The following is a 22,971-nucleotide window of genomic DNA, read 5'->3' as shown; positions in this document are numbered from 1 at the left end:
CATCCCCGGGGGCCTGGCCCCTGATGGTCCTGTGGGGGTGGGGTAGCTGCATGCTCCAGGGCCCTTGCAGAGGTCACTGCTGCGGCCTGTAGACGTGGGTAGTCATGGCATGTCTGAGCTGGGAGGGCCTCGGAGAGCCACACTTGGGATCATTACATTCGTGGGCCTCACAGCCCAGAGAGAGTCGGGGCCAGGAGCTGTTCTCTGGATGTGGGGCTGTCATCCTCCTACTTCCAGGCTCCAACCCCGTTCTCTGAGCCCAGAATAAGGTGCCCCTGCCTCTGAGCCCCACCCCCAGCTACGTCAGGGCTCAGGCTCAGGCCAGACGTGGCACGTGGGAATCCTGTGGGGCTGGCCCCACGCCTCCCACCCTGCCGTTTAATTGCTGTTTATCTGTGGTCTCCCCTCTTGAGATGAGCTCCCCCGGGCAGAGCTCGTCCAACTTATGTCTTCCTGCTGAGCCCTACGGAAGCCTGGCATAGAGAAGGCTCAAGAAAGTTTCGAGAACAGAGCCCCTCCCCAAATCGTCAGATCTAGCCACTGGCCAGCAACCCCCCAGCCACCTTGCTGCCCCAAGCCTCCTGGGGCCTTCAGTGGGGCCCGAGCCAGGCCCACGTGTCCCCTCCTGGGAATGGGCTGTCTGGTCATTTGTGTGTCCTGCCCTGGGCCTGGCCCTGGGCTGTCCCCTGGTGTAGTTCCCCATCTAGCAAGTGGATGAAGGGGCCCAGGATCTGCAGGCAAGAGAGCTGTCATTGATGCTGTGTGACCATGGGCAGGCCTGTGTTTGTCTCTGGGCTGAAAGTTCTTCTTGCAGGGTTTCGGGGCATCTGGCCTGCCTGGTCTGGAGGTGTTGAGGGCTGCGAGGCTGGGTCCCCGGGGAGGCTGGGGCACAGTGGGCTGCTCTTGGCTCATTGCGCTCTGCCTTCTGCTGTGGTGAAGGCCCTGGGTCCCGGCAGGAGGCGCAAGGCCCTAGGGGGCTCATTACTGCACCTCACCTCCCGTGCTGTCCCTGCTGACTGGCCCTGTTTGTTGTCACCCCTCACTTTCTGGGCCCGTTGCTGTGCGGGGCCTCCCCTGCCCCACCCTGTTCTCTCCATGGAACTAGGGTGCTCAGCCTGAGCTGCACCCCTGCTCCCCCCTTGCTGGTCATGTGACCTTGGGCAGGTCACGTTGCTTCTCTTGGCCTGTGTGTAAACCTGACCTTTCCAGTGCCTGGGGTCATGGGGGGATTAAAGGAGCCCGTGGAAGGCAAGCCCTGGGCCTTAGGGCCCTCTGCACGCGTTAGAGCCCCTCCTGGCCCTCCTCTGGGCTCCCCGCCTCTTCCTCTGTTCTGCCAGATACCTCTTGGCAGTGGGCCTCCCCTCCTATGGGACCCTGCGGGCACCTTGTGGTCTCCCTGACTTGATTGTACCTCCCCTGCGGGCAGGGCAGTGGACTTGAGGGAGCCAGGTTTTGTGGACCAGAAATCAGGATGTGATGGTAGGTGGAGCATTTGCCATCAGGCCTGGCCTGGCCCAAGCCAGGTGAGTTCACCTCCCCAGAGCCTGGCACAGCCCTGGGCATGGGCACAGGCCACTCCCTGCCCTGAGCCACAGGCTGCTCGGGCCCAGGAGGAGTCGGCTGGGCCCCTGGCCGGAGGAGAGCAGAGTGAGCAGAGTCCCCCGAGCGCCTGGATGTCCGAGAGCCAGTGTTGGGGTGGGCAGTCCTGGGCGGGGCCTGGGGAGGCGCCTGGTGGCAGCGCCGGCTGTTTTTTACTTTAAGAGGTTTCCGGTCCGCCCTGCCCCTGTTGTGTAAGCAGTTCACGCCCTTTAGCTACACAGCAGTCCGTTCAGCACACGGTAACCATTCTAGGTACTGGGGACGGATTTGGAAAAGTCCACAGGCACGTGAGGTTTTGATTATCTGGAAACAACCAGTGTTAAGGGTTTTCTGTCTTTCCTTCTTGTGTTTTTTTCCATTTGGGGTTATAGAGGTGTTTTTTGTTTGTTTGTTTTGCTGGGGAAGATTCTCCCTGAGCTAACATCTGTGCCGGTCTTCCTTTATTTTCTATGTGGGTCACTGCCACAGCATGGTCACTGACGAGTGGTGTAAGTCCGTGCCCGGGAACCAAACCCGGGCCTCTGAAGTGGAGTGCGCTGGACTTAACTACTAGGCCTCCAGGGCTGGCCCCTAGTTTGATTCTAATACACATTTTTGCAATCACTTATGCAGGTTTCCAGCTTGCTTCTCTCCTCTCTGTTCATTCCTATGTCCAGCTTTTCGTGGGCCTTTCCAGGGCATCTGGTGGCTGAGTAGAGGCGGGTGGTCGGCAGTGGGCCCAGCCCCAACTGCAGCCTCCTGCCTCCCCGCCCTTCCCCCCCTGACCTTCCCCCCCTGACCTTCCCCCCCTGACCTTTCCCCCCTGACCTTCCCCCCCGCCCTTCCCCCCTCTGACCTTCCCCCCCTGACCTTCTCCTCTCTGACCTTCCTGGCTCTCATTGCCCCCTCCCTCCTGCCCTGTCTGTCTGGGAGGCCCAGGCCCTGGTAACAACTTCTACCTTCAGCCTCCGCTGCCCAGGCTGAGACCAGGCCCTCCCCAGGGTCATGTGGCCCCTGGGTCCCCATCAGTAGAAGCTGATCACCTCTCCCCATGTCGTGCAGGTCCAGAGCCAGGGCAGCCTTCTCTCTTCCCTCAGTGCCGCCTCCCTATATAAACCCCTACGGGAGCCTGCTGTTTGCCTCCCCCCACCGCCCCAGCCCACCTCATTGCCATCCCTGCCACCCAGGCACCAAATGCCCGACACCTCCAGTTTCCCAGCCTCCCCCACAGACCCCACTCAAGCACTGCTGTGTCCCAGGGATTACTGTGCCCGTGTGGCTGACACCCTGCCCTCATCGCCCGGCCTCGCTTCTCGATCGCATCTCCGTCAGCCGCCTCGGCCTCTTGCTCCCATGGGGGCCGTGCCTAGATCCGCCCTCCCTGCAGGTCTTCAGCTGAAGGATCAGTCTCTCGGCCTCGCCTCCTGGCATCTCCCTCCCTCCTCCACTCTGACGCACACCTGTCCCTAATCCTCCTTCTGGCCTTGGGCATTACCCGTGGACTCTCTCCCTGTCTGCCTGTCTTCCTCTTATTGGCCTTGGCCTTGGGCTCCATGGTCCATCACCTCAGCCCGTCTCTCATCGGTGTCCTTCATTCATGCATTCATTCAACAAGCCTGTTCTGAGGGCCTCCTGTGGGGCAGGCCCTGTTCTAGGCGCTGGCTTAGAGTGATGAACGAGACAGATACCGTCCCTGCCCCCTTGGGGCTTTGGGTCTAGAGCAAATGTACCAATAAAAAGCAAAAGTTAGGGCTGGGAAGGAGAGAAACACTCCTCCTTAGAAGGAAGGAGAAGCCACCCCAACAGGAACTCCTTCCCCAGCCGCCTTGCTCCCTTCTCCTCTGCCCTCCAGCTCCACAGTAAGAGGCGCTGTGAGGGCCAGGCCCTTTGACATCTCCCATTCTCTCAATACCCTTGGAGAATTGCCAGAACTTACCCCAGGCCTTGAGGTGTTGTCTAAACGGGACCAGGTGCTCTGTCCCCGTTTTTGTCCCCCTGCTGTTCGGGTAGCCCAAGATCCCACTCACTTACTTAGCCTCCATCTAGAAATTTGACTGTGCTTGTGGTCCACCAGACCCTTCAGATTGTTTCCAGTTGTTAAACTTTGGCCTGTGCCTCTGTCCTCTTTTTTGTGTGTGGCACGTCATGGCAGCTTCCCCTCTCCCCAGCTGCACTCACACACTCTAGGTCTTCCATTTGCCCGTTTGTGATAGCTGAGCTCCTGGTTCCGCCTCAGACACTGGGGATACAGATGTTTGTCGGATTCTTCCTCGGCCTCAAGTCTCCTGGGGGAAACTGAGGATCCATATGGGTGGAGTAAGTGGTGGGATTTTAGTAGGAGAGAAACCTGGTCACGTGGCCGCCATGTAGCGCAGGGCTGAGGCAGGGCCAGCAGGCAAGAATCACCTGGGTCAGAGATTCTCAGAGCACGGTCTCTGGACCAGCAGCGCCAGCATCACCCGGGAGGTTGTTAGAAATGCAGACTCTCGGGCCTCATCAGAGACCTATTACATCAGACACTCTGGGCGTGGGGCCCACCGTCTGTGTTTTAAGTCCTGCAGGTGATTCTGATGCTCACTAAAGTTTGAGAACAGGGGTCTGGGTGAGAGATGGTCGTGCCTGCGCTGGAGTCCTGGCAGCTGGGAACAGGGGAAGGGGCCTCAGGGTATCAGGGTATCTGGGAGGCAGAATCGACAGGCCTTGGCGATGGCATGTGGAGGGGTGAGGGTGAGGCTGAGTCAAGGATGGCTCCAAGGTTTGCTTGGGTGACTTCAAATCTCAAATCAGTGGCCCTGTGGTCCTTGTTCCCCCCTCCTGCCAGAGGGTCTTTCAGCCTGGGCTTAGGTGCCTCCAAGTGAGCTCTTGCTGCGGGTTCTTCACAAACAAGCCGCTCCCAGCCCATCCGTGGTAGTCAGGGCCGTTGCCACAGCAATTGACATCACGGTCTGGTCCCGGAGGAGCCTGTCACCCTCTTGCCTGCCTGCGATGCCTCCATTACAGCTTCAACTGGCAGTGGAGAGGAGGCATTTGGGGACTCCCACCCTCCTACACACCCCATTTTGAGGACTGGGTGGGGCTGAGGAGGGCCCTTGGCAAAAAAGGGAGGGAGAGGAGGGCCAAGGATAGGCGGGGCCCTCCTTGGTGGCCTCTTCCCTTGGTGGCGAGGCCCCAGCCACTCGGCTCGTGGACGGTGGTGGCAGCAGCGGCAGTGAGCCATGGCAGAGGACAAGCCGAAGCAGCTGCAGCTGGAGATGCCCCTGGTCCCCGACGAGTACCTGACCAGGCAGATGCGGCTGCGCGTGGAGAGCCTGAAGCAGCGTGGGGAGAAGCGCCAGGACGGCGAGAAGCTGCTGCGGCCGGCCGAGACCGTGTACCGCCTCGACTTCGTGCGGCAGCACAAGCTGCAGTTTGAGCGCTGGGACGTCGTGCTGGACAAGCCGGGCAAGGTCACCATCACGGGCACCTCCCAGAACTGGACGCCCGACCTCACCAACCTCATGACCCGCCAGCTGCTGGACCCCACCGCCATCTTCTGGCGCCAGGAGGACTCGGAGGCCATGGGTTGGAACGAGGCCGATGCCCTGGAGTTCGGGGAGCGCCTGTCGGAGCTGGCCAGGATCCGCAAGGTCATGTACTTCCTGATCACCTTCAGCGAGGGCCTCGAGCCCGCCGACCTCAGGGCCTCCGTGGTCTTTAACCAGCTCTGATGGTGGCTGCTCGCTGCGGCCCCTCCGCTCACCCACTTGCCCTGTCCCCTGCCGGTACCCGCTTCCCCCAGCCGTGTGTCTGGGAACATTCTTCCAGCTGCTGGCCTCTACTCAGCTTGGCGGGGACCCCCTGAGCCTCGTCCTTCCTCCTCTCCTTTCTCTGGTGCTGGCGCTCCTGCTCAGGGAGGCCGATGCTCAGGCTCTAGAGTCTAGAAGCTGCGCCAGCTACCACTGCTTTTGCTGTAGACCAGGAGGCCTGGCCAGGGCTAGTGCGGGAAGACGGAGCAGCCGTGGGTCTCTGCAGTCCCTCTGCATCATTGTCAGGAGAGCAACTGAGAGGGACCGAGAGACAGACAGACACGGACACAGAGAGCGAAATCCAAAGAACCAGCCGTCAGGCTTCTTCTGGAGATGGGGAGACAGAGACGATAGAGCAGCCTCCTTGGAGAATCCAGCAAACAGGCGTCTGCACCCTTTGCCGCCGCCCGTGTCCAGAGGTGAATGCAGCCTGAGGACCCAGGAAGGCGCCGCTCCTGGCACGGGCCTGGTGTGGTCCCTCGACACCTCGGGGACCCTCAGGACGTCGGGAGGCTACTGTGGGGTCGATTTGGGCAGTGGGGAGTGGCCGGCACGCTGGAGGCTGTGCAGGGCAACTCTTTCTCTTCTGGGGATGACTTCAGGACGGGAGAAGTGAAGGGGAGAGTATGAAAAAGTCACGTAGAGATCTATCTATCCACAGACATCAATATTGAGAGAGCATGCTATATTCACATGGATATATGCTAGAGTCTATACCCGCCCTGCGAACAAGTCTGATTGTAGGTTATCTATTATATAATTGTCCAGCCGGTTCTCGGGTGGCCCTTAGCAGAGGCTTGGTCAAAATGACATTGGGGAGGGGGCCTTCCTGAGCTGGGAGACTTTGAGGTTCCCACAGTGAAGCGGGGAACAGTGTGGTGCAGGGGTTTCCCTCTGTCTGGGGAGCTGGATAGAGGGATCCGGAGCCCTGGCGTCTTTAGTGGATCAAGGGACAGGTTGGGGGCAGGCTGATAGGGCAGTTATGATGGCTGAGGGTCAGAAGTGGGCTGCAAGTGACAGTGGGGTGTGACAGTGGGACAGTGGCCTCAGGTCATTGGGTGCAACCCACTCACCAAACAGACGGCAACGGAGGCCTGATCGTCAGCAGATTCAGTGCCGGCCCCCAAGCCTCATTCCTACTCACGCTGCACAGGCCCAGTGACCTCTTCTTTGAGGGAGGAGTCTGCCTGGCCTGGCATCAGCCAAAGGCCCCTCAGGACGTGCCCCCGACACCCTGTCTCAAGGCCAGCCCTGTTTTTTGTCAGGAACGTGCCCGTGACGTTTGCCTCACGAAGCCGAGCCGTCGGGGGGCCGCAGGGCCCTGGGAACAGATGCACTGAGAGACAGAGGGTGCGAGTCATCTGTAATTGCCAGGGCTGCCGGGAGGGGGAGCCCCACTCCAGAGGCCTGGAGGCCTGCCAGTGGGAGGGGGGTGTTGAGTCGGGGGTCTTTGGCTGGGAGATAGACTGTGGTGTGAGCTGTGGTCCTTTCTAGTTCCTGGCTCTGGGCTGTCCCCTGCGTGCTGGAAGAGGTCCCGGCATGGCCTGCCTGGCTTCTCCGCTCGCTGTGGGGGGGAGGCCAGACCCCTGGGGGTGGCCCTGCCTTTCTGCCTTTTTGCTTGACCTCTCCCTGCAGCTCTGGGAGCAGACTGCCTGTACCCAACCCTCTCCCACCACATCTGCCCCATGTGGGCATGTGAGTGCCTCTGCTGTGCCCACAGTGTGTCCTCAATAAAGCCTGTGTCCCCGCCTCGGTGGTGTGCAGTCTTTCACCGCATGCCACCCCCTCCCGTTCCAGGAGACAGGAGATCTTATCACCACCCTGAGCATACCCTCCCCTGCCCCTCCCACACTCCTGACCCCTCCTCCCGCCACTTCCAGGGACAAGGCCCAGAGCAGTCAGGTGACTGGCCCAGCGTCAGACCTCAGGATGGAGTTTAGAACCAAGACACCCAACCAGGAGCCAATGCCCCCAACAGTTTCTCTCCAGTGGCCCGCAGCCCGGCCTCTGTCGGGATGTGGAGAGAGCCATGCTGAGTCTACAGGGAGGCGCCATCACCATCTGGTCCTTGGCAAGCGAGGCCTGGAGGGCCTGGGTGGGGACACACCATGCCATGCTCAATTTTGAGACTCCCTCCTTTGCAGGGTGGCCGGCACGGGGTAGACGGGGCAGGGGCATGGCAGGGGTGGGCTGGGGTCAGGCCTGTGCCCAGGTTTAGTCCAGACTCTGTTGTCGCCAATTTGCTGCATGTCCTCGGGCAGCCCCTGACGCTGTCCCAGACTCCGACTTTCTAGAGGGAACAGCTGGTTCTGTGAAGTCCCTCCAGCTCTGCCCCACTGACCACATCACCTCAGGGCCCCGCCCGACCTTTTTCAGGGCTCGGGCCCTTGCCTCTCTCTCAGGCTCACCCATTTTTTGGACAGAGACAACCGAGGCCCAGAGGAGAAGGCCACCTGCCCAAGGTCATAGAGGCCAGGGAGGGGCCAGAGGAGGGGTGTGAGTGGACCATGCTCTGCGTCTGTGGACCTCTGACCCTGTGACGCTGGCCCCCTGGGATGGGCAGGGGCCATGCGCCCACCACACCTGAGGGCCAGACCCGGGTGAGGCCAACTTCTTCCTGGAGACCAAGGTCAGCCCCTGCTTCAGAGGCCACACTTGGCCACACTTTGCTTCAAAATGCTCCCCAGGTCTCACACCCCCTCCTCCTCCACCCCAGAGCCACCTCGCTTCCCTTCCCCAGCCCTGCCCCCACCTCCACCTCTTAGGGCTCTCTGCTTCCAGACATAGCCCTCCCCAAGCCCTGCCCTTCCAGCCATGGCCTCTGCCACTCCTGAAGACTCCTCTGGGAGGGGTGGGGCAAGTGGAGATGAGCCACCCGGCCCTTCCCTCCCCCTTCCCAGGCTCTGTGCTGAGACTGAGACTGGTCCTGAGGGAGTGCCGGGAGTGGGAAATGAGGAGCCATCTTGCACGGAAACCACCAGAAACCTTGGAGCAAAGAGACCTGCCAGATTCCACGGAGACAGTGCGGCATAGGGACCTGTCCCGGCTCTGCCACCGGCCACCTGTGTGACCCTGGGCAACCTCTCTGAGCCTGTTACCTCATCTGTTGGGGGTGCTAATAATGGTGCCTCCCTCCTAGGGTCATTGTGAAGGGTAAATGGGTCAGTGTTCGTAAAGCATCCGAGCTTCAGGACTGGAATGTGGGCACTGTCTCTCGGTTTGCTCACTGTTATTTTCTCGTCACTGTAGACACATGGTCTCACTTTTCAGTTATTCTGAAAAGAGGGCAGTAGGAGAACCTGTTTACCTAGGAGGAGCGCACGGTTCAGAGAGGTGCCTTGAACTGCCTGAGGCAGCACAGCAGCCCAATGCTCATGGCAGCAGGTGGAGTGAGGTGGAGGGACTGGCAGGGACTGGGACCAGGCCTGGCTCTGTAGTTGCAGAGAGCGGACACGGGGGAATGGATTCTCCTCTGCCACTGTCACCAGGCCCACAATGGCCCATCTGAGGGGACCTGTAGCCCTCACAGTGTAGCTGGGGAGCCCAGCGGGAGGGGGCCTGCCCCAAGGCTGGGGTCCCCGCCCAGGTCTCTGAGCCTCTGGCTGTGCTCACGCCCTGCCCTGTGAGCAGGAGGCCCTGGGGCCCCTGCAGGTGCGTCAGCGTCCTGCTCTCTGGGAGGCGAGCCGGGGGCTCTGCTCTCCTGAGGTGGCAGGTGGGGGCGCCCCATCTTCCTGGTCCCTTCCGGTCATGGCATCTGAAACTCAGGAATTTGCACCTCTTGGGGTCAGAAGCTGAGAACTTCAGCTTCAGAAGCTTCAGATGCTCAGGACCAGGGACCCTGTAATTTTGAGGACTCAGAGGCCTGTGGCTCTCCTCCCCTGCCGTGGGTGACACGGGAAACCCCACTGTGACCCCTCATCCTGAGGCCTGGCCAGCCTCATCAGAAATGCTCCGCGCTGGCCCTCGGGGGTCCCAGGCAGAAATCTTTGAAAAGCTCCTTCCCTGGGCCAGGCCTGCACGCACACTCACACATACACTGACAGTCACACACTTGCACACTCACGTGCACACCCCAATCACACATGCATCCCGAGCAGTGCTGCACCCCCCACCCCGGGCTCTTGACCCTCCCAGCCTCTCCTCTTCTCTCTGTCACATGCCTGGGCAGGGGTCCCAGGAGGATTTGAGCCCAGCCTCTTGGGTCTAGGTGGGACCCCCCCCCCCCTCCACCCACCCAGGGAAAACCCCGGGAGCACCAGGGGATGCTGTGGTGCCTGCATCAGTGGGACCCTGGGGTTTCTGTGCCAATTCTTCAGCGGCCGGCTGTTCACGGCTCCCCTGGGTGTGAGGGGTCTCTAGCCCCATGCGGTCCTGTCTCACTGCCTGGTCAGCCCAAGCAGGTGCCTCAGCCCCTCAGGCCTCGCTTTCCCACCCGCACGGGCGCTGTTGTTGAGGTCCTTCTCTTCTGGAGAGGGGGCTTGACCAGGTCACCTCCGCTCCCTCCCAGCCCCTAGGTTTGTGGCCCGTTGTGTGAGTGTGCACACTTGTACTCCAGACACCAGCAGGGATGGCCCCTCATGGGTGCACTGCCCTCCAAGTTTACGCAGCCCTGCCAGGCCATTAGTGACCTTGTTTCCCACAACAGTCCCGGGGGTGGGGTAGGTCGACGCAGACGCGGGGCTGAGAGAGGTGACCCAGTCAAATCCAAGTCCTTGCCCCACCCTGCAGTCAAGAATGTGGTGTCTGGTAGTGGGGACGGCGTCACCAGCTGGGGCCTCGCTGCGGCCCATGCTCGGGGATTTTCCTCCCAGAAAGACTCGACCAGCTGGGCTGTGGAGCTTGGTCAGGCCCCGTGCTGGGTGCCGGGGGTTGGGGCGTGAGCATGGCTGTGCCCTGCCTTTGAGGGGCTCCCGCTGTGGTTGGGGAGAGAGCCTGGGGAGCGGCTGCCCAACAGTGCCCGAGGGGACGCGAGGTCAGGAGGCCCCTGCAGGCCACTGCTCAGCTGGCTCCTGAAGGACAGGGACCACAGTGCCACCCGTGGGAGCCACACATGCCTAGCAGAGGCGGCCTGGAGCATCACGGGGTGTCAATGTCCTGGGGGCCTGGGGGAGGCGGTGTTCAGGGGTGAAGCTGAGAGAGTCGGCAGAGCTGGTCTGCAGGGCTCCAAGTGCCAGGCCGGGGAGCTAGTGTCCTGGTGATGGGGCCTTTGAACTGGAGACAGCATGAGGGGGGAGAGCCGGCCTGACGGGCTCGCTGTACCCGTCCCTCTATAGCTGTCAACTCGTGGCCCATCTCCTTTCCCCTCCACCCCCACTTCCCCCAGGCAGCGTATCATTTCATCCATAGATATTTCTGGATGCATCTCTGGATGATAAGGACATGTTAAAAACAAAACAGAACAACAACAAAAACATAACCATAATAGCATAACACAACTAAAATAATTTTACAATTATTTCTTAATATCATCAAATAGCCAGTAAATGTTCTGGGTTCCAAATTGTGCCATACATGTGTGTGTGTGTGTGTTTGCTGGAACCAGATCCAAACAAAGGTCCATACTGCAATTGGTTGGTCCCCTTCATCTTTTCATTTTTTTCCTTGCAATTTATTTGCTAAAGAAACCAGCCGTCCTGTGGCGTTTCTATCTGGATTTTGCTGGCTGCCTTTTCCTGGTGCCTCCGAACACGAGCTCCTTCCCCTGCATCTCCTGTCAGCTAGGACTCACTTCTGGAAGCTTGATAAGGTTCAGGTACAAATTTTTGTCGTGACTGCTTCATAGGAGACACTGTGTACTTCTCTCCGGAGGCACATGGTGTCTGGTTGTCTCTCTTTTTTTGAGATGTTAGAAGCCACTGATGATCCTAAGCTGTGAAGGTTAGAAGCCACGATTGCCTAAATCCATGATTTGTCAGTGGTTGCAAAATAGTAGGAACCTCATATTCTAATTTCTTAGCTGGAATTCATCTCCAGATACGAAGCTCTGTTCGTCTGCTATTGGTTAACCTCTGGTGCAGTTTGTATAGAAAAGGCAGGATAAATCCTCGGTTCTTTCCCTTAATTTTCCATTTTCAAAAAAATGAGTTGAGGGGCCGGCCCCATGGAGTAGTGGTTAAGTTTGGTGCAGTGCACTCCGTTCCAGTGGCCCAGGTTCACAGGCTCGAATCTCGGGCACAGACCTATACCACTTGTCAGCCATGCTGTGGCAGCAACCCACATACAAAGTAGAGGAAGACTGGCACTGGTGTTAGTTCAGGGCTAATCTTCCTCAAGCAAAAGAAAAAAAAATGGAGGAAGATTGGCAACAGATGTTAGTTCAGAGCTAGTCTTCCTCAGCAAAAAAGAAAGAGTTGATTTCCTGCCATCCTCCAAGAGTGACTAATTATTTGTTTGTGTAAGTATCATTGTGACCTCATGGATGTAATATATTTGATGTGTTTTCATCCATCATAGTTTTTTTAGCCAGTGGGAGCCTCTTCGGATTTGTTCCTGAATCTCTTGACGTGGTCCTGGGGGTCTTTGGTCCCTTCCTTGATTTCGGGCGTGAACAGATGTGGTGTGGAAGGGTTTTTAGTTTATGTGCTATGTGGACACACCTTCCTGGACAGTCTCCTTCTCGCAGGGAACCCCAGCCGGCAGCAGAGGGGCAGAGGGCTGAGAGGGCTGGTCTGGGTCCACCCCATGCCAGGTCCAATGGCTGTGATGCAGGAGGGGAAATTGAGGCCCACGGGAATCCCTGACTCTGGGTCTCGAGGTCCTGGAGCCTCCTTAGCTGCTTCTTGAGCCACAGCAGGCTAAGAGCCGAGGCCTGGGTTTGGCTGGTGATGCTCCCGTGGTCTCAGCGAGGGCTCCCTCCTCCGCCCCGTGCAGTCCAGAGCTTTCAGAGCAGGGAGCAGTCGGGGAGGGTGCAGTGGCCTGGCCGTGTTCTCAGCTTCCGACTCCCCATCGCTCTGCGTGCTTGGGTAGCTCCTTGCTCCTCCCTGGACCCCAGCCTTCCCATCTTTGCAGGAGCGATGGTAGCCCCACCCTGCACGTGCCCCGTTTTGATACAGCTTTCTGTCCTGCAAGCAACATGGGAGAGAGTGTGGGGGTCAGGGCCGAGGCCGGCCTGGGGGTTTTTACTTAGAAAGGATGGAGTTGACCGAAAAGGGACCAGCCAACATCAGGCCCTTGCTGGGTTCCAGACCCTGTGCAAGGCTCCAAAGCCCTGAGTTTGAATCCTGCCTCCCTCACCCATGCCTGGGTGGCCTTCAGCAATGAGGATGAGGGGTGAGGAAACAGCCAGCCAGCGGGCCGCGCCCACACCCTGCGGGGCTCCATTAGTGGCCTCAGCGCCTCTCCCTGAAATGCTTTGCATTTTCATTTTCTTGGTCTCCAGTGTCCCCCCAGGGAGCATTTCTCTTTACCAGCATCCCCGTTGCTGGTTGACGGTAAGAGGCGTGTAAACAACAGCATCCTTAATGGCTGTGGGGGTTGGGGAGCGGCCTGGGCCTGACATCTCTGCCCAGGCCCGTCTGGGCCTCTGGATTCACAGCCTCCTCATGCATCTCTGGACGGCCACCCCTGCGCCCGAGGGTGGTTTTCTTCTAGAAGCAGCTGGTGTCAGGGGGATTTGGTCCAGTGCCCAGCAGGGCCAGCAGGTCCCCTCCCTCACTAGATGAGGGCTTTTCCCTCCCTGCCCACCTCCTGCTGCCCCCATGCCACTGTTTGTCCTCATCCACTTGGGGGATGCCCTCTGCCAGCTCTCAGGGCGCCTGCTCAGAAGCTGTGCTGGCCCTCCGGGGTCGGGCCCACCACTCCCTTCTCCCCACGCCCCCACATGCACCCCATGTCAGCCTCGCACTTGCCTGCGTGCCTCCACCAGGCTGGGAGCCTCCCGAGGGCAGGCACTGTGTCTGGTTCATTTGGTTCCTCGTTGCCAGCGTGGGGCTGTGCACAGAGCTGTCAGCACTGATAAAGAATGTGTGTGTTTTCTCACCATGTGACCCTGGACAAGTTTCTTGCCCTCTCTGAGCCTCGGTTTTCTCATCTGTAAAGTGGAGATGGATAGTAGTAATCTACTCATGGGGTTTTTGCACAAATTTAACCGAGATAACCCGTGGTGGTCACAGGCTGGGTACCTGACATTTCCAAGATGCTCCATAAACAAGCAGTATCGTTAGAGTTCCAAGCGGTGCCTATGAACGTAAGCATTCGGTTAACCCCTGTTTATCAAGCACCCTCTGGGCCAGGCCTGGGCTACGTGCTGGGTAGATAACAGTGACCAAGACTGATGTGTCTCTGCCCTCAGAGAGCTGACGCACCAGTGAGAGTGTCAGAACTGAACACAACATCACACACTCGTTTAATTAAAACTGGGCGAAGTGTCTCAGAGAAGTTCCGGGGGCCACAATGGACAGGGGTTCTGGCCTAGTCTGAAGAGTCAGGGAGGGCTTCCTGGAGGAAGCGGAGGATGGATCCTAAAGGACAAGTGAGAGTCAGCTAGAGGAAGAGCTGGAGGAGGGGGCAGGGGTGGGGGGTGGGTAGAGAGCCTGGGAGGTGGGGGTGGGGGGCAGAGCACATTGGTGCTGGACCTCATTTTCCGGGGAAGTGACTGGATCAGAAAGATCACTCTGCTGCTGTGGCAGGTGAGGGCAGATGTGACCCCTGATGCTGTTACAGTGTGCAGGGGCTACGAGAGGGGGACTGGGCCTGGGCGGTGTCAGGCGGATGGAGAGGAGACAGATTTCAGCAGAATGTAGGAGCTTGGATCGACCTCATTGGTTGGAGAGAGGGAAAGCGAGGAGGCCAGCGTGGCCCAGCTTCGGGCTCGGGCTGGACTGGGTGGCCGGTGGCACCATTCACCAGGTGGAACTGGGATGGATATGGCAGATTTCTAAGTGGGGAGGATGCAGATAGAGGCACGAGGAAGGGAGGAGGAAGCTCACAGAAGCAGAATGACAGAGCTGGAAGGAGCCGAAGGGAGTCTCCAACCACTGCAGAGATGGGGAAACTGAGGCCCAGAGATGAGAAGGGTTCGCCCACGTCCCACCTTGGTTCGTGGCAGAGATAGGGATTGACCCGATATTCTTTTCCATTTGGATCCCCTGGAGGCAGGCACCTTCATGTCCTCAGGAAGCCCGCTGTGCCCCTCACTGTGTTCCCATCCTGTTCCCCCACCCCAGGTCATCCCGGACTGGAAGGAGCAGGAGTGGGACCCCAAGAAGCCTGACGCCTATGCGGGCATCTTCCACTTCCACTTCTGGCGCTTTGGGGAGTGGGTGGACGTGGTCATCGATGACCGGCTGCCCACGGTCAACAACCAGCTCATCTACTGCCACTCCAGCTCCCGCAATGAGTTCTGGTGTGCCCTGGTGGAGAAGGCCTATGCCAAGTAGGTGCCAGCAGTGGGCAGGCGGGCGGATGGCCAGGCTGGGGCGACAGTCCTGATGGGCTCTGCATGGGTGTTCCTCCAGCCAGGGCTCCAGGCACAGAGACATGAGGGGCTGGTGTAAAGTCACAGAGCAGGCTGAGAGCCTGGGCACCCAGAGCTGAGCCTGTGCTGGGTGGGGTGGAGGCCTGGACTGAAGGTCCTCTGGTATGTGGTGTCAAGTCCCCACGACCAACCCACACGTGGAGGAATAATTACTCTCACTTCCACCGGAGGAGACTGAGGCCACAGCAGGTGTCCTGCAGGTGGCTGGGGACAGAGCCTGCGCTCACATTCAGGTCGGTGGTTCTTTCCCAAAGATCCAAGCTGCCCAGCCCTCCCCAGGGGTCTTGCTGGGGCTGTGGCGGCTCTGAGTCTGGGCTGGCTGTACAGGGTGGACCAATTGACCTCCTTCCCTGCTCGCTGGGCTTCCCTCCTCCACCTGTCCATCTGTCTGCCTGCCTGACTGTCCGTCCATTCTGTCTTTGCTGACCCTCCTCCTGCTCTGTGCCAGGCCCTGGGTCCCCAGCACGTGCACCAGCAGAGGTTTGCTGAACTGTGGAGGGCTTTGGAGCAGAGTGACCAGCCCAGACCCCTGCAGGACAGGGCCGGCCTGGGGCAGGAGGGCCAGCGGGCTCAGAGACCAGCCCCGCCAGCTCTGGGGGAGCCTCTCCTGGTTCCTCCTCCCAGGCCCATTTGTGAGTCTCCTTAGATGATGTGTGTCTGTGTCCGTGTCCGTGTGTGTGTTTGTGTGTGTGTGTGTGTGTGTGTGAAAGGAAAAGGAAAAACAGAAACTCCCAACATCAAAAACAAACCCAAGAAAACACAATGGTTGACAGATTCCGTTTTTAATCCTAAAAAAGCAAAACCTGCCCCCTGGTGGTCACTGAGTCTCCGTGGTCCGTGGTGCAGGCCCCTCGCCTCCCACTTCCAGGAGAGCCCCCAGGGGGCTTGCTCGGGTTTTTTGTTTTTATAATAGTTTTATTATATTTTTTACTGTGGTAAAGTATTTATCAGTTTGACTGTGTATAAATGTACGATTCCGTGGCATGAGTTGCATTCACAGTGCTGTGTACCCATCACCACTGTCTATACCCAAAACTTTGTCATCACCCCCAACGTAAACTCGGTACCCGCTAAACAGTAGCTCCCGCTTCCCCGCTCCCTCAGCCCCTGGGGACCTCTCTTGTGCTTTCTGTCTCTGTGGATTGGCCTATTCCAGGGAGCTCATGTGAGTGGAATCACGCAGTGTTTGTCCTTCTGTGTCTGGCTTGTTTCGGTTAGCAGAAGGTTTTCAAGGTCCGTCCAGGTGTAGCTGGTGTCAAAATTTCATTCCTCCTTGTGGCTGAATCGTATTCCGTTGCGTGTCTGTGCCGCACTCTGTTTATCCAGTCCTCCGTCCATGGGCACTTGGGTTGCTCCCCCGCGTGGCTGTTGTGGATAACGCCGCTGTGAACGTCGGTGTTTGAGGCTCTGCCTTCAGGTCTTTGGATATGTACCTAGGAGTGAATCGCTGGGTCTTATGGTGGTTCTATGTTTAAATTTTTGAGTAACCACCAAACTGTTTTCCACAGTGGCTGCACCGTTTATACTTGCTTGTTTTTTCGTTTATTTACTTTTTAAATTATAAAACGAATGCACGTCTGTTGTAGCAAATCCAGAAAGTATAGAAAAGGGGCCCGTCTGTTCAGGACCTGCTCCGCCATGGTCCCCCCTGCATGTCCCCACTGGCTCCCTTTGCCCTCTGTGCCCCTCCCACACCCTCCCTGACCGCTGGCAGCTCTTTCAACATCGTTGATGCATCTTTTTGTTTGTGGGTTCCTTACAAAACCTGTGTTGCTGTTTCGCTGGCATGTGTTTTCAATGTACGTAAATAGTGTTATGTTATATATCCCATTCTGCTTCTCACGTTCACATCCAGCACCCTGCCTGTAAGCCAGGCCCCAGGCCTTTTCCTGACATTTAAATAAGGAGCCACAACTGGGTCCCCAGCACCTGGTGTGTTACACATGGTAGATGCTTAATATATTTTAAGTGAATTATTGCGTACCTTTTAAATGTGACAGGAATCCAGCTATATTGCTTTTTCAAATGTAACAAGTGAGTGCTAGCGTTTCCCTCCCAGGGGACTTCTTCGGCAGTGCTGTGTTCACTGGCTGCTGAATGTTCCAGAGTGGAGACCCAGCATTAGTTTTTAAACCCAGTTCCCTTGTTGTTAGACATTTAGGTGATTTCTAGTTTTATGTTGTTATAAATAATGTTACTCATCCAGAATTGATGTATCAAAAGATATATGAGCTTTTAACATCAGGGCTGGCCTGGAGGTGTAGTGGTTAAGTTTGCGCACTCCGCTCAGGTGGCCTGGGGTTTGCAGGTTCAGATCCTGGGCACGGACCTAGCATCACTTCTCAAGCCATGCTGTGGCGGCATCCCACATGAGATAGAGGAAGATTGGCACACATGTTAGCTCAGTGACAATCTTCCTCAAGCACAAAGAGGAAGATTGGCAACAGATGTTCGATCAGGGCCAATCTTCCTCATTAAAAAAAAAAGATATATGAGCTTTTAATGTTTTTGAAAAGAATTAACTAGATTTCTGGACAGCTTATTTTTGAAGATGGGGCTGTGAAGGCAAAGGGGAATTTGAGTGATATAATGGTGTGGGTCAGTGGGACAAACGTCGGCCTGGGAGCTGGAGACCTGAGTTCTAGTGTTGGCTGTCCCAGGGGGCCTGCTGTGTGACCTAGAAGTTTGCTTGACCTCTCTGAGTCTCAAAAATCTTCCCATATGGATGGTTCAACATGCACAAGTCAATCAACGTGATACACTACATTAACAAATTGAGAAACAAAAACCACATGATCATCTCAATAGATGCAGAGAAGGCATTCGACAAGATCCAACATCGATTTATAATAAAAACCCTCAATAAAATGGGTATAGAAGGAAAGTACCTCAACATAATAAAGGCCATATATGACAAACCCACTGCCAACATCATACTCAGTGGACAAAAACTGAAAGCCATCCCTCTGAGGACAGGAACAAGACAAGGGTGCCCACTTTCACCACTCCTATTGAACACAGTACTGGAGGTGTTGGCCAGAGCAATTCGGCAGGAAAAAGAAATAAAAGGAATCCAAATAGGTAATGAAGAAGTAAAACTCTCGCTGTTTGCGGACGACATGATCTTATATATAGAAAACCCCAAAGAATCCATAGAAAAACTATTAGAAACAATCAACAGCTACAGCAAAGTTGCAGGGTATAAAATCAACATACATAAATCAGTAGCATTTCTATACACTAACAATGAACTAACAGAAAAAGAACTCAAGAACTCAATCCCATTCACAATCACGACAAAAAGAATAAAATACCTTGGGATAAATTTAACCAAGGAAGTGAAGGATTTATACAATGAAAACTACAAGACTTTCTTGAAAGAAATTGACGACAACATAAAGAGATGGAAAGACATTCCATGCACATGGATTGGAAGAATAAACATAGTTAAAATGTCCATACTATCTAAAGCAATCTACAGATTCAACGCCATCCCAATCAGAATCCCAATAACATTCTTTACAGAAATTGAACAAAGAATCCAAAAATTCATATGGGGCAACAAAAGACCGCAAATTGCTAAAGCAATCCTGAGTAAGAAAAACAAAGCTGGAGGCATCACAATCCCCGTTTCAAAACATACTACAAAGCTACAGTGATCAAAACAGCATGGTACTGGTACAAAAACAGGTCCACAGATCAATGGAACAGAATTGAAAGCCCAGAGATAAAACCACACATCTGTGGACAGCTAATCTTTGACAAAGGAGTGGAGGGCCTGCATTGGAGAAAAGAAAGTCTCTTTAACAAATGGTGCTGGGAAAACTGGACAGCCACATGCAAAAGATTGAAAATTGACCATTCTTTTTCACCACACACCAAAATAAACTCAAAATGGATCAAAGACCTAAAGATTAGGCCTGAAACAATAAGTCTTCTAGAAGAAAATATAGGCAGTACACTCTTTGACATCAGTTTCAAAAGAATCTTTTCGGACACTATAACTCCTCAGTTGAGGGAAACAATAGAAAAAATAAACAAATGGGATTTCATCAGACTAAAGAGCTTCTTCAAGGCAAGGGAAAACAGGACTGAAACAAAAAAACAGCCCACTAATTGGGAAAAAATATTTACAAGCCACTTATGCGACAAAGGGTTAATCTCCATAATATACAAAGAACTCACACGGCTTAACAACAAAAAAACAAACAACCCGATCAAAAAATGGGCAGAGGACATGAACAGACATTTCTCCAAAGAAGATATAAGTATGGCCAATAGACACATGAAAAGATGTTCATCATCACTAATCATCAGGGAAATGCAAATCAAAACTACACTAAGATATCACCTTACACCCGTTAGATTGGCAAAAACATCCAAAACCAAGAGCGACAAATGTTGGAGAGGTTGTGGAGAAAAAGGAACCCTCATACACTGTTGGTGGGAATGCAAACTAGTGCAGCCACTATGGAAAACAGTATGGAGATGTCTCAAAAAGTTAAAAATAGAAATACCTTATGACCCAGCCATCCCACTACTGGGTATCTATCCTAAGAACCTGAAATCAGAAATCCCAAGAGTCCTTTGCACCCCTATGTTCATTGCAGCATTATTTACAATAGCCAAGACGTGGAACCAACCTAAATGCCCAGAAACTGATGATTGGATAAAGAAGATATGGTATATATACACAATGGAATACTACTCAGCCATAAAAAAGGACAAAATTGGTCCATTCGCAGCAACATGGATGGACCTCAAGGGTATTATGTTGAGCGAAATAAGCCAGACAGAGAAAGACTAACTCTATATGACTCCACTCATAGGTGGAAGATAACATATAGACAAGGAGAACTGATCGGTGGTTACCAGGGAAAAGGGGGGGTGCGGGGAGGGCACAAAGGGGCAAGTGGTGTACTCACAACAAGATTAACAATAATGTACAACTGAAATCTCGCAAGGCTGTAATCTATCATAATCTTAATTAAAAAAAAAAATCTTCCCATATGGTAAAGGATTTAGACCAGCAGGGGAACAGGAACTGGGAATTCTTTCCATATTGCTCCCCAGGCTGGCGGGCTGTTACCAGGCCCTTGATGGAGGCAACACAGCAGATGCGCTGGTGGACTTCACAGGTGGCGTTTCCGAGCCCATCGACCTGACAGAGGGGGGCTTCGCCCATGACGAGGCCAAGAGGAACGAGCTCTTTGAGCGTGTGTTGAAGGTGCACAGCCGAGGAGGCCTCATCAGCGCCTCCATCAAGGTGAGCGCAGAGCCGGGCCCCAGAGGCTGCCCCTCCCCGACACCGACCCCACGGGGCAGGAGGTGGGGGCTCTTTAACAAACCCTCAGCCTCATGAGAGGAGGGAGCAGTTGGAGGGTGCAGCCCCCTCTGTGCTGGGCAGCCCACCCACAGGCGTCCCGCACTCCCTCACACGCTAGGAAAGCCTTGCCCACACTGTCCGACCCACATCTCCCTCTCCCGGGCCTCTCATGCTGTGCTGATGGGTGTGGATGCCTCTGAGGGTCCCTCCGTCAAGGTCTGAGGCTAGAAGGTGACCAGAAGAGGGGAGGGAGCCCCCCTGCCTGCTGGCACCGGCTGGGCGCTTTAAGAGGATCATCTTATTCCGGGTGGGAAAGCTGGGGCTCAGTGAAGGCAGAATTTGAACCCAGGGTTGGCTGACCCAGTGACACATTGATAAACTGCTCTCTGGAAAAAGAAAAGGCCCTGATTTGCAGCATTTGCTGACTTCTGTGGTGTAAATATTCCCACCATGGCTTGCAAAATTGTTCCAGTTGACTCCAACCCCCGTCACGGGACCAACCATAGACCATACTGCAGTCTCTTCCTCGGCCCCACACTGCTGCTCCCAGAGCGCCCCGTGAAGGCTGTGCCCCCCAGGCTCGGGCCCTAACCACACAGGAGCCCGCTCGCCCCTTAGTGCAGGGCCGCCATTCCCGCCCCGTCCTGTAGCCTGACCCAGTGCTGCCTCCCGCCAATGGTGTCCTCCTGCAGGCAGTGACAGCGGAGGACATGGAGGCCCGCCTGGCATGCGGCCTGGTGAAGGGCCACGCATACGCCATCACCGATGTGCGCAAGGTGCGCCTGGGCCACGGCCTGCTGACCTTGTTCAAGTCGGAGAAGCTGGACATGATCCGCCTGCGCAACCCCTGGGGCGAGCGGGAGTGGAATGGGCCCTGGAGCGACACGTGAGGCCCAGGGAACAGAGGGTGGGGGAAGGGAGGAGGCACAGGGCAGACCCCAGGGGGACGGCCCCTGGTTTGATGGCTCAGGTGAGGACAGGGGTGGGCTTCCTGGAGGAGGTGGCACTGGGGCTGGGCCTTGAAGGATTTGGGGGAGGGTGACCTTAGGAGGACGCTTCCTTTGGAGTGGGTGTAGGGGGATGGACTCAGCATGGGCCAAGGCCTGGAGGTGGGGATGAGCTGATTCCTGCAGGGCCGTAGAGACCAGTCTGGCGAGTGAGTGGGGAGGAAAGCAGGCAGGGAGGCCACCAGGGCTGAGGATGGGGGTGACTGCTCTGTGCTTGGCTCCTGGCCCTGGTGAGGCGAGGAGAGGAGCAGAGTCCAGTCCCCAGTGACGGAGCCCCCTCATGGAGGGTCGTCCCTTGCTTGCCCCCCAACCTGCAGCTTTGCTCCCAGACCTCTGGGCCCCTGGTGTGGTGGCAGCCACGGTTGCCTGCGGGAGTGAGCAGATAGGGCTTCTCGTAGAGGGGCTGGCCCTGGGCCTCGGTACCCCTAGCCATACCCACACTGATGGGCTTGGTGCCGAGCTGCCCCTCGTGCCTCCTCTTCCTTGCCAGGGTGGTCCTGGGGGGTCCCTCCTCTCGTACCCCTCCCTCATCCCTCTTCCGTGCTCACATGCCAGCTCAGAGGAGTGGCAGCAAGTCAGCAAGAGTGAGCGGGAGAAGATGGGCATGACAGTGCAGGACGACGGCGAGTTCTGGTGAGTGTGCTTCCGCAGGCTGGGGAAGGAGCCTCCTGTGGGTTGGCAGGGAGAACTGGCTGGTGGGGCAGGAGCCAGGGCGCTAGCAAAGGCCCCACCGTCACCTTGCTGTGTGCCCTTGGACAAGTCACGCCATCTCTCTGAGCCTGTTTCCTCCTCTATAAGATGAGTTGGGCAGTAATGGGCCCTTTTATTCCCACAGTCCCCATGCCCACTTTAGGGTACCCTGGACTGCTCTGGCACCCAGGCTGAGCCCTCGGCAAGGGGGCCAGGATGCCAGCAGGTGGGGGATTGACCAGAGGACAGGTGCATGCTGGCAGCCTGATTGTCTAGAGCAGGTAGGGGAGAGGAGAGGCCTCACGGAGGAGCTAGCCCCTAAGCTGAGACTTGGGGTGCTGAGGAGCCCCTGGTGGGCAAGGAGAGAGCCCCACTCAGAGACAAGAGAGCATGCCTGGGTTTGGGAAGAGCGAGGCTGGGGATGTGAGGGGAGCTTAGGAGGCACACGGGTCGGGGGTGGGCTGGGAAAATGGCGATAGCCTTGCTTAAGGAGCCTAATAATGATTCTTGCGTTCATTCATTCATTCGTGCAGCCTGCATTTATTCACTCCTACATCCATTCTCTCCTGAATTCGTTCACTCCCGCATTCATTCAGCCTGCATTCATTCATTCGCTCCTGCGTTCATTCACTCCTGCATTCATTCAGCCTGCATTCGTTCACTCCTGCATTCATTCACCCTGCATTCAGTCCCGACTTGGGCCAGGCTCAGTGTCATTCTTCAGCAGGACACTTGATTTGGAGAATCACCCATTTCCTGGATGGATACGGGGTGCCCCATGTGCGGTGGACATTGTGAGAGCACCAGGCCGGCTCAGAGGCAGATGGCAATGATCCTGGCACCCTAGTGAGGACCCCTCCTGCAAGTGTCAGGGGAGCCACTGCAAGAGGCCCTGCAGGCCCTCTGGTCTGGGCTCCTGTGGACGAGATCCACTTTGTCCAGTCTGCCTCAGGGGTCAGTCAGATTAAAACCTGGCACTAGGAAACCCACGTCAGTGGAAAGGGCTTCTTCCTAAGGCCTTCTCATATGTGTTCACACCTGGTGCATCTGCGTGCATGTTCTCATGTATGAGTACCCTTGAAGGGAGTGAGCACCCCCATCCCCAGGCTC

The 22,971-nt window shown here is 56.3% G+C and overlaps 2 protein-coding genes across 3 annotated transcripts in view; both read left to right on the top strand.

Moving 5' to 3' along the window:
- The window catches only part of CAPN5 (calpain 5), a 55,333-nt gene that overhangs the window by 24,416 nt on the left and 7,946 nt on the right, over nucleotides 1–22,971 (top strand). For both annotated transcript variants that reach the window (XM_001494686.6, XM_070273260.1), the window contains exons 4-7: nucleotides 14,528–14,736; nucleotides 19,912–20,104; nucleotides 20,857–21,050; nucleotides 21,727–21,804. In XM_001494686.6, the coding sequence (XP_001494736.2) occupies nucleotides 14,528–14,736; nucleotides 19,912–20,104; nucleotides 20,857–21,050; nucleotides 21,727–21,804 (674 nt within the window). The remainder of the gene's footprint in view (nucleotides 1–14,527; nucleotides 14,737–19,911; nucleotides 20,105–20,856; nucleotides 21,051–21,726; nucleotides 21,805–22,971) is intronic.
- Nucleotides 4,686–7,107, top strand: OMP (olfactory marker protein). Its single transcript, XM_070273261.1, has one exon. It carries the CDS (start codon nucleotides 4,794–4,796, stop codon nucleotides 5,283–5,285), a length of 492 nt encoding a protein of 163 aa, XP_070129362.1. The 5' UTR covers nucleotides 4,686–4,793; the 3' UTR covers nucleotides 5,286–7,107.

This window comes from Equus caballus, chromosome 7 (genome assembly GCF_041296265.1).
Source record: "Equus caballus isolate H_3958 breed thoroughbred chromosome 7, TB-T2T, whole genome shotgun sequence".
Taxonomy (NCBI): Eukaryota; Metazoa; Chordata; class Mammalia; order Perissodactyla; family Equidae; genus Equus; species Equus caballus.
The sequence above is the reverse complement of the archived record's forward strand: the minus strand, read 5'-3'. Positions and strand labels throughout refer to the sequence as shown.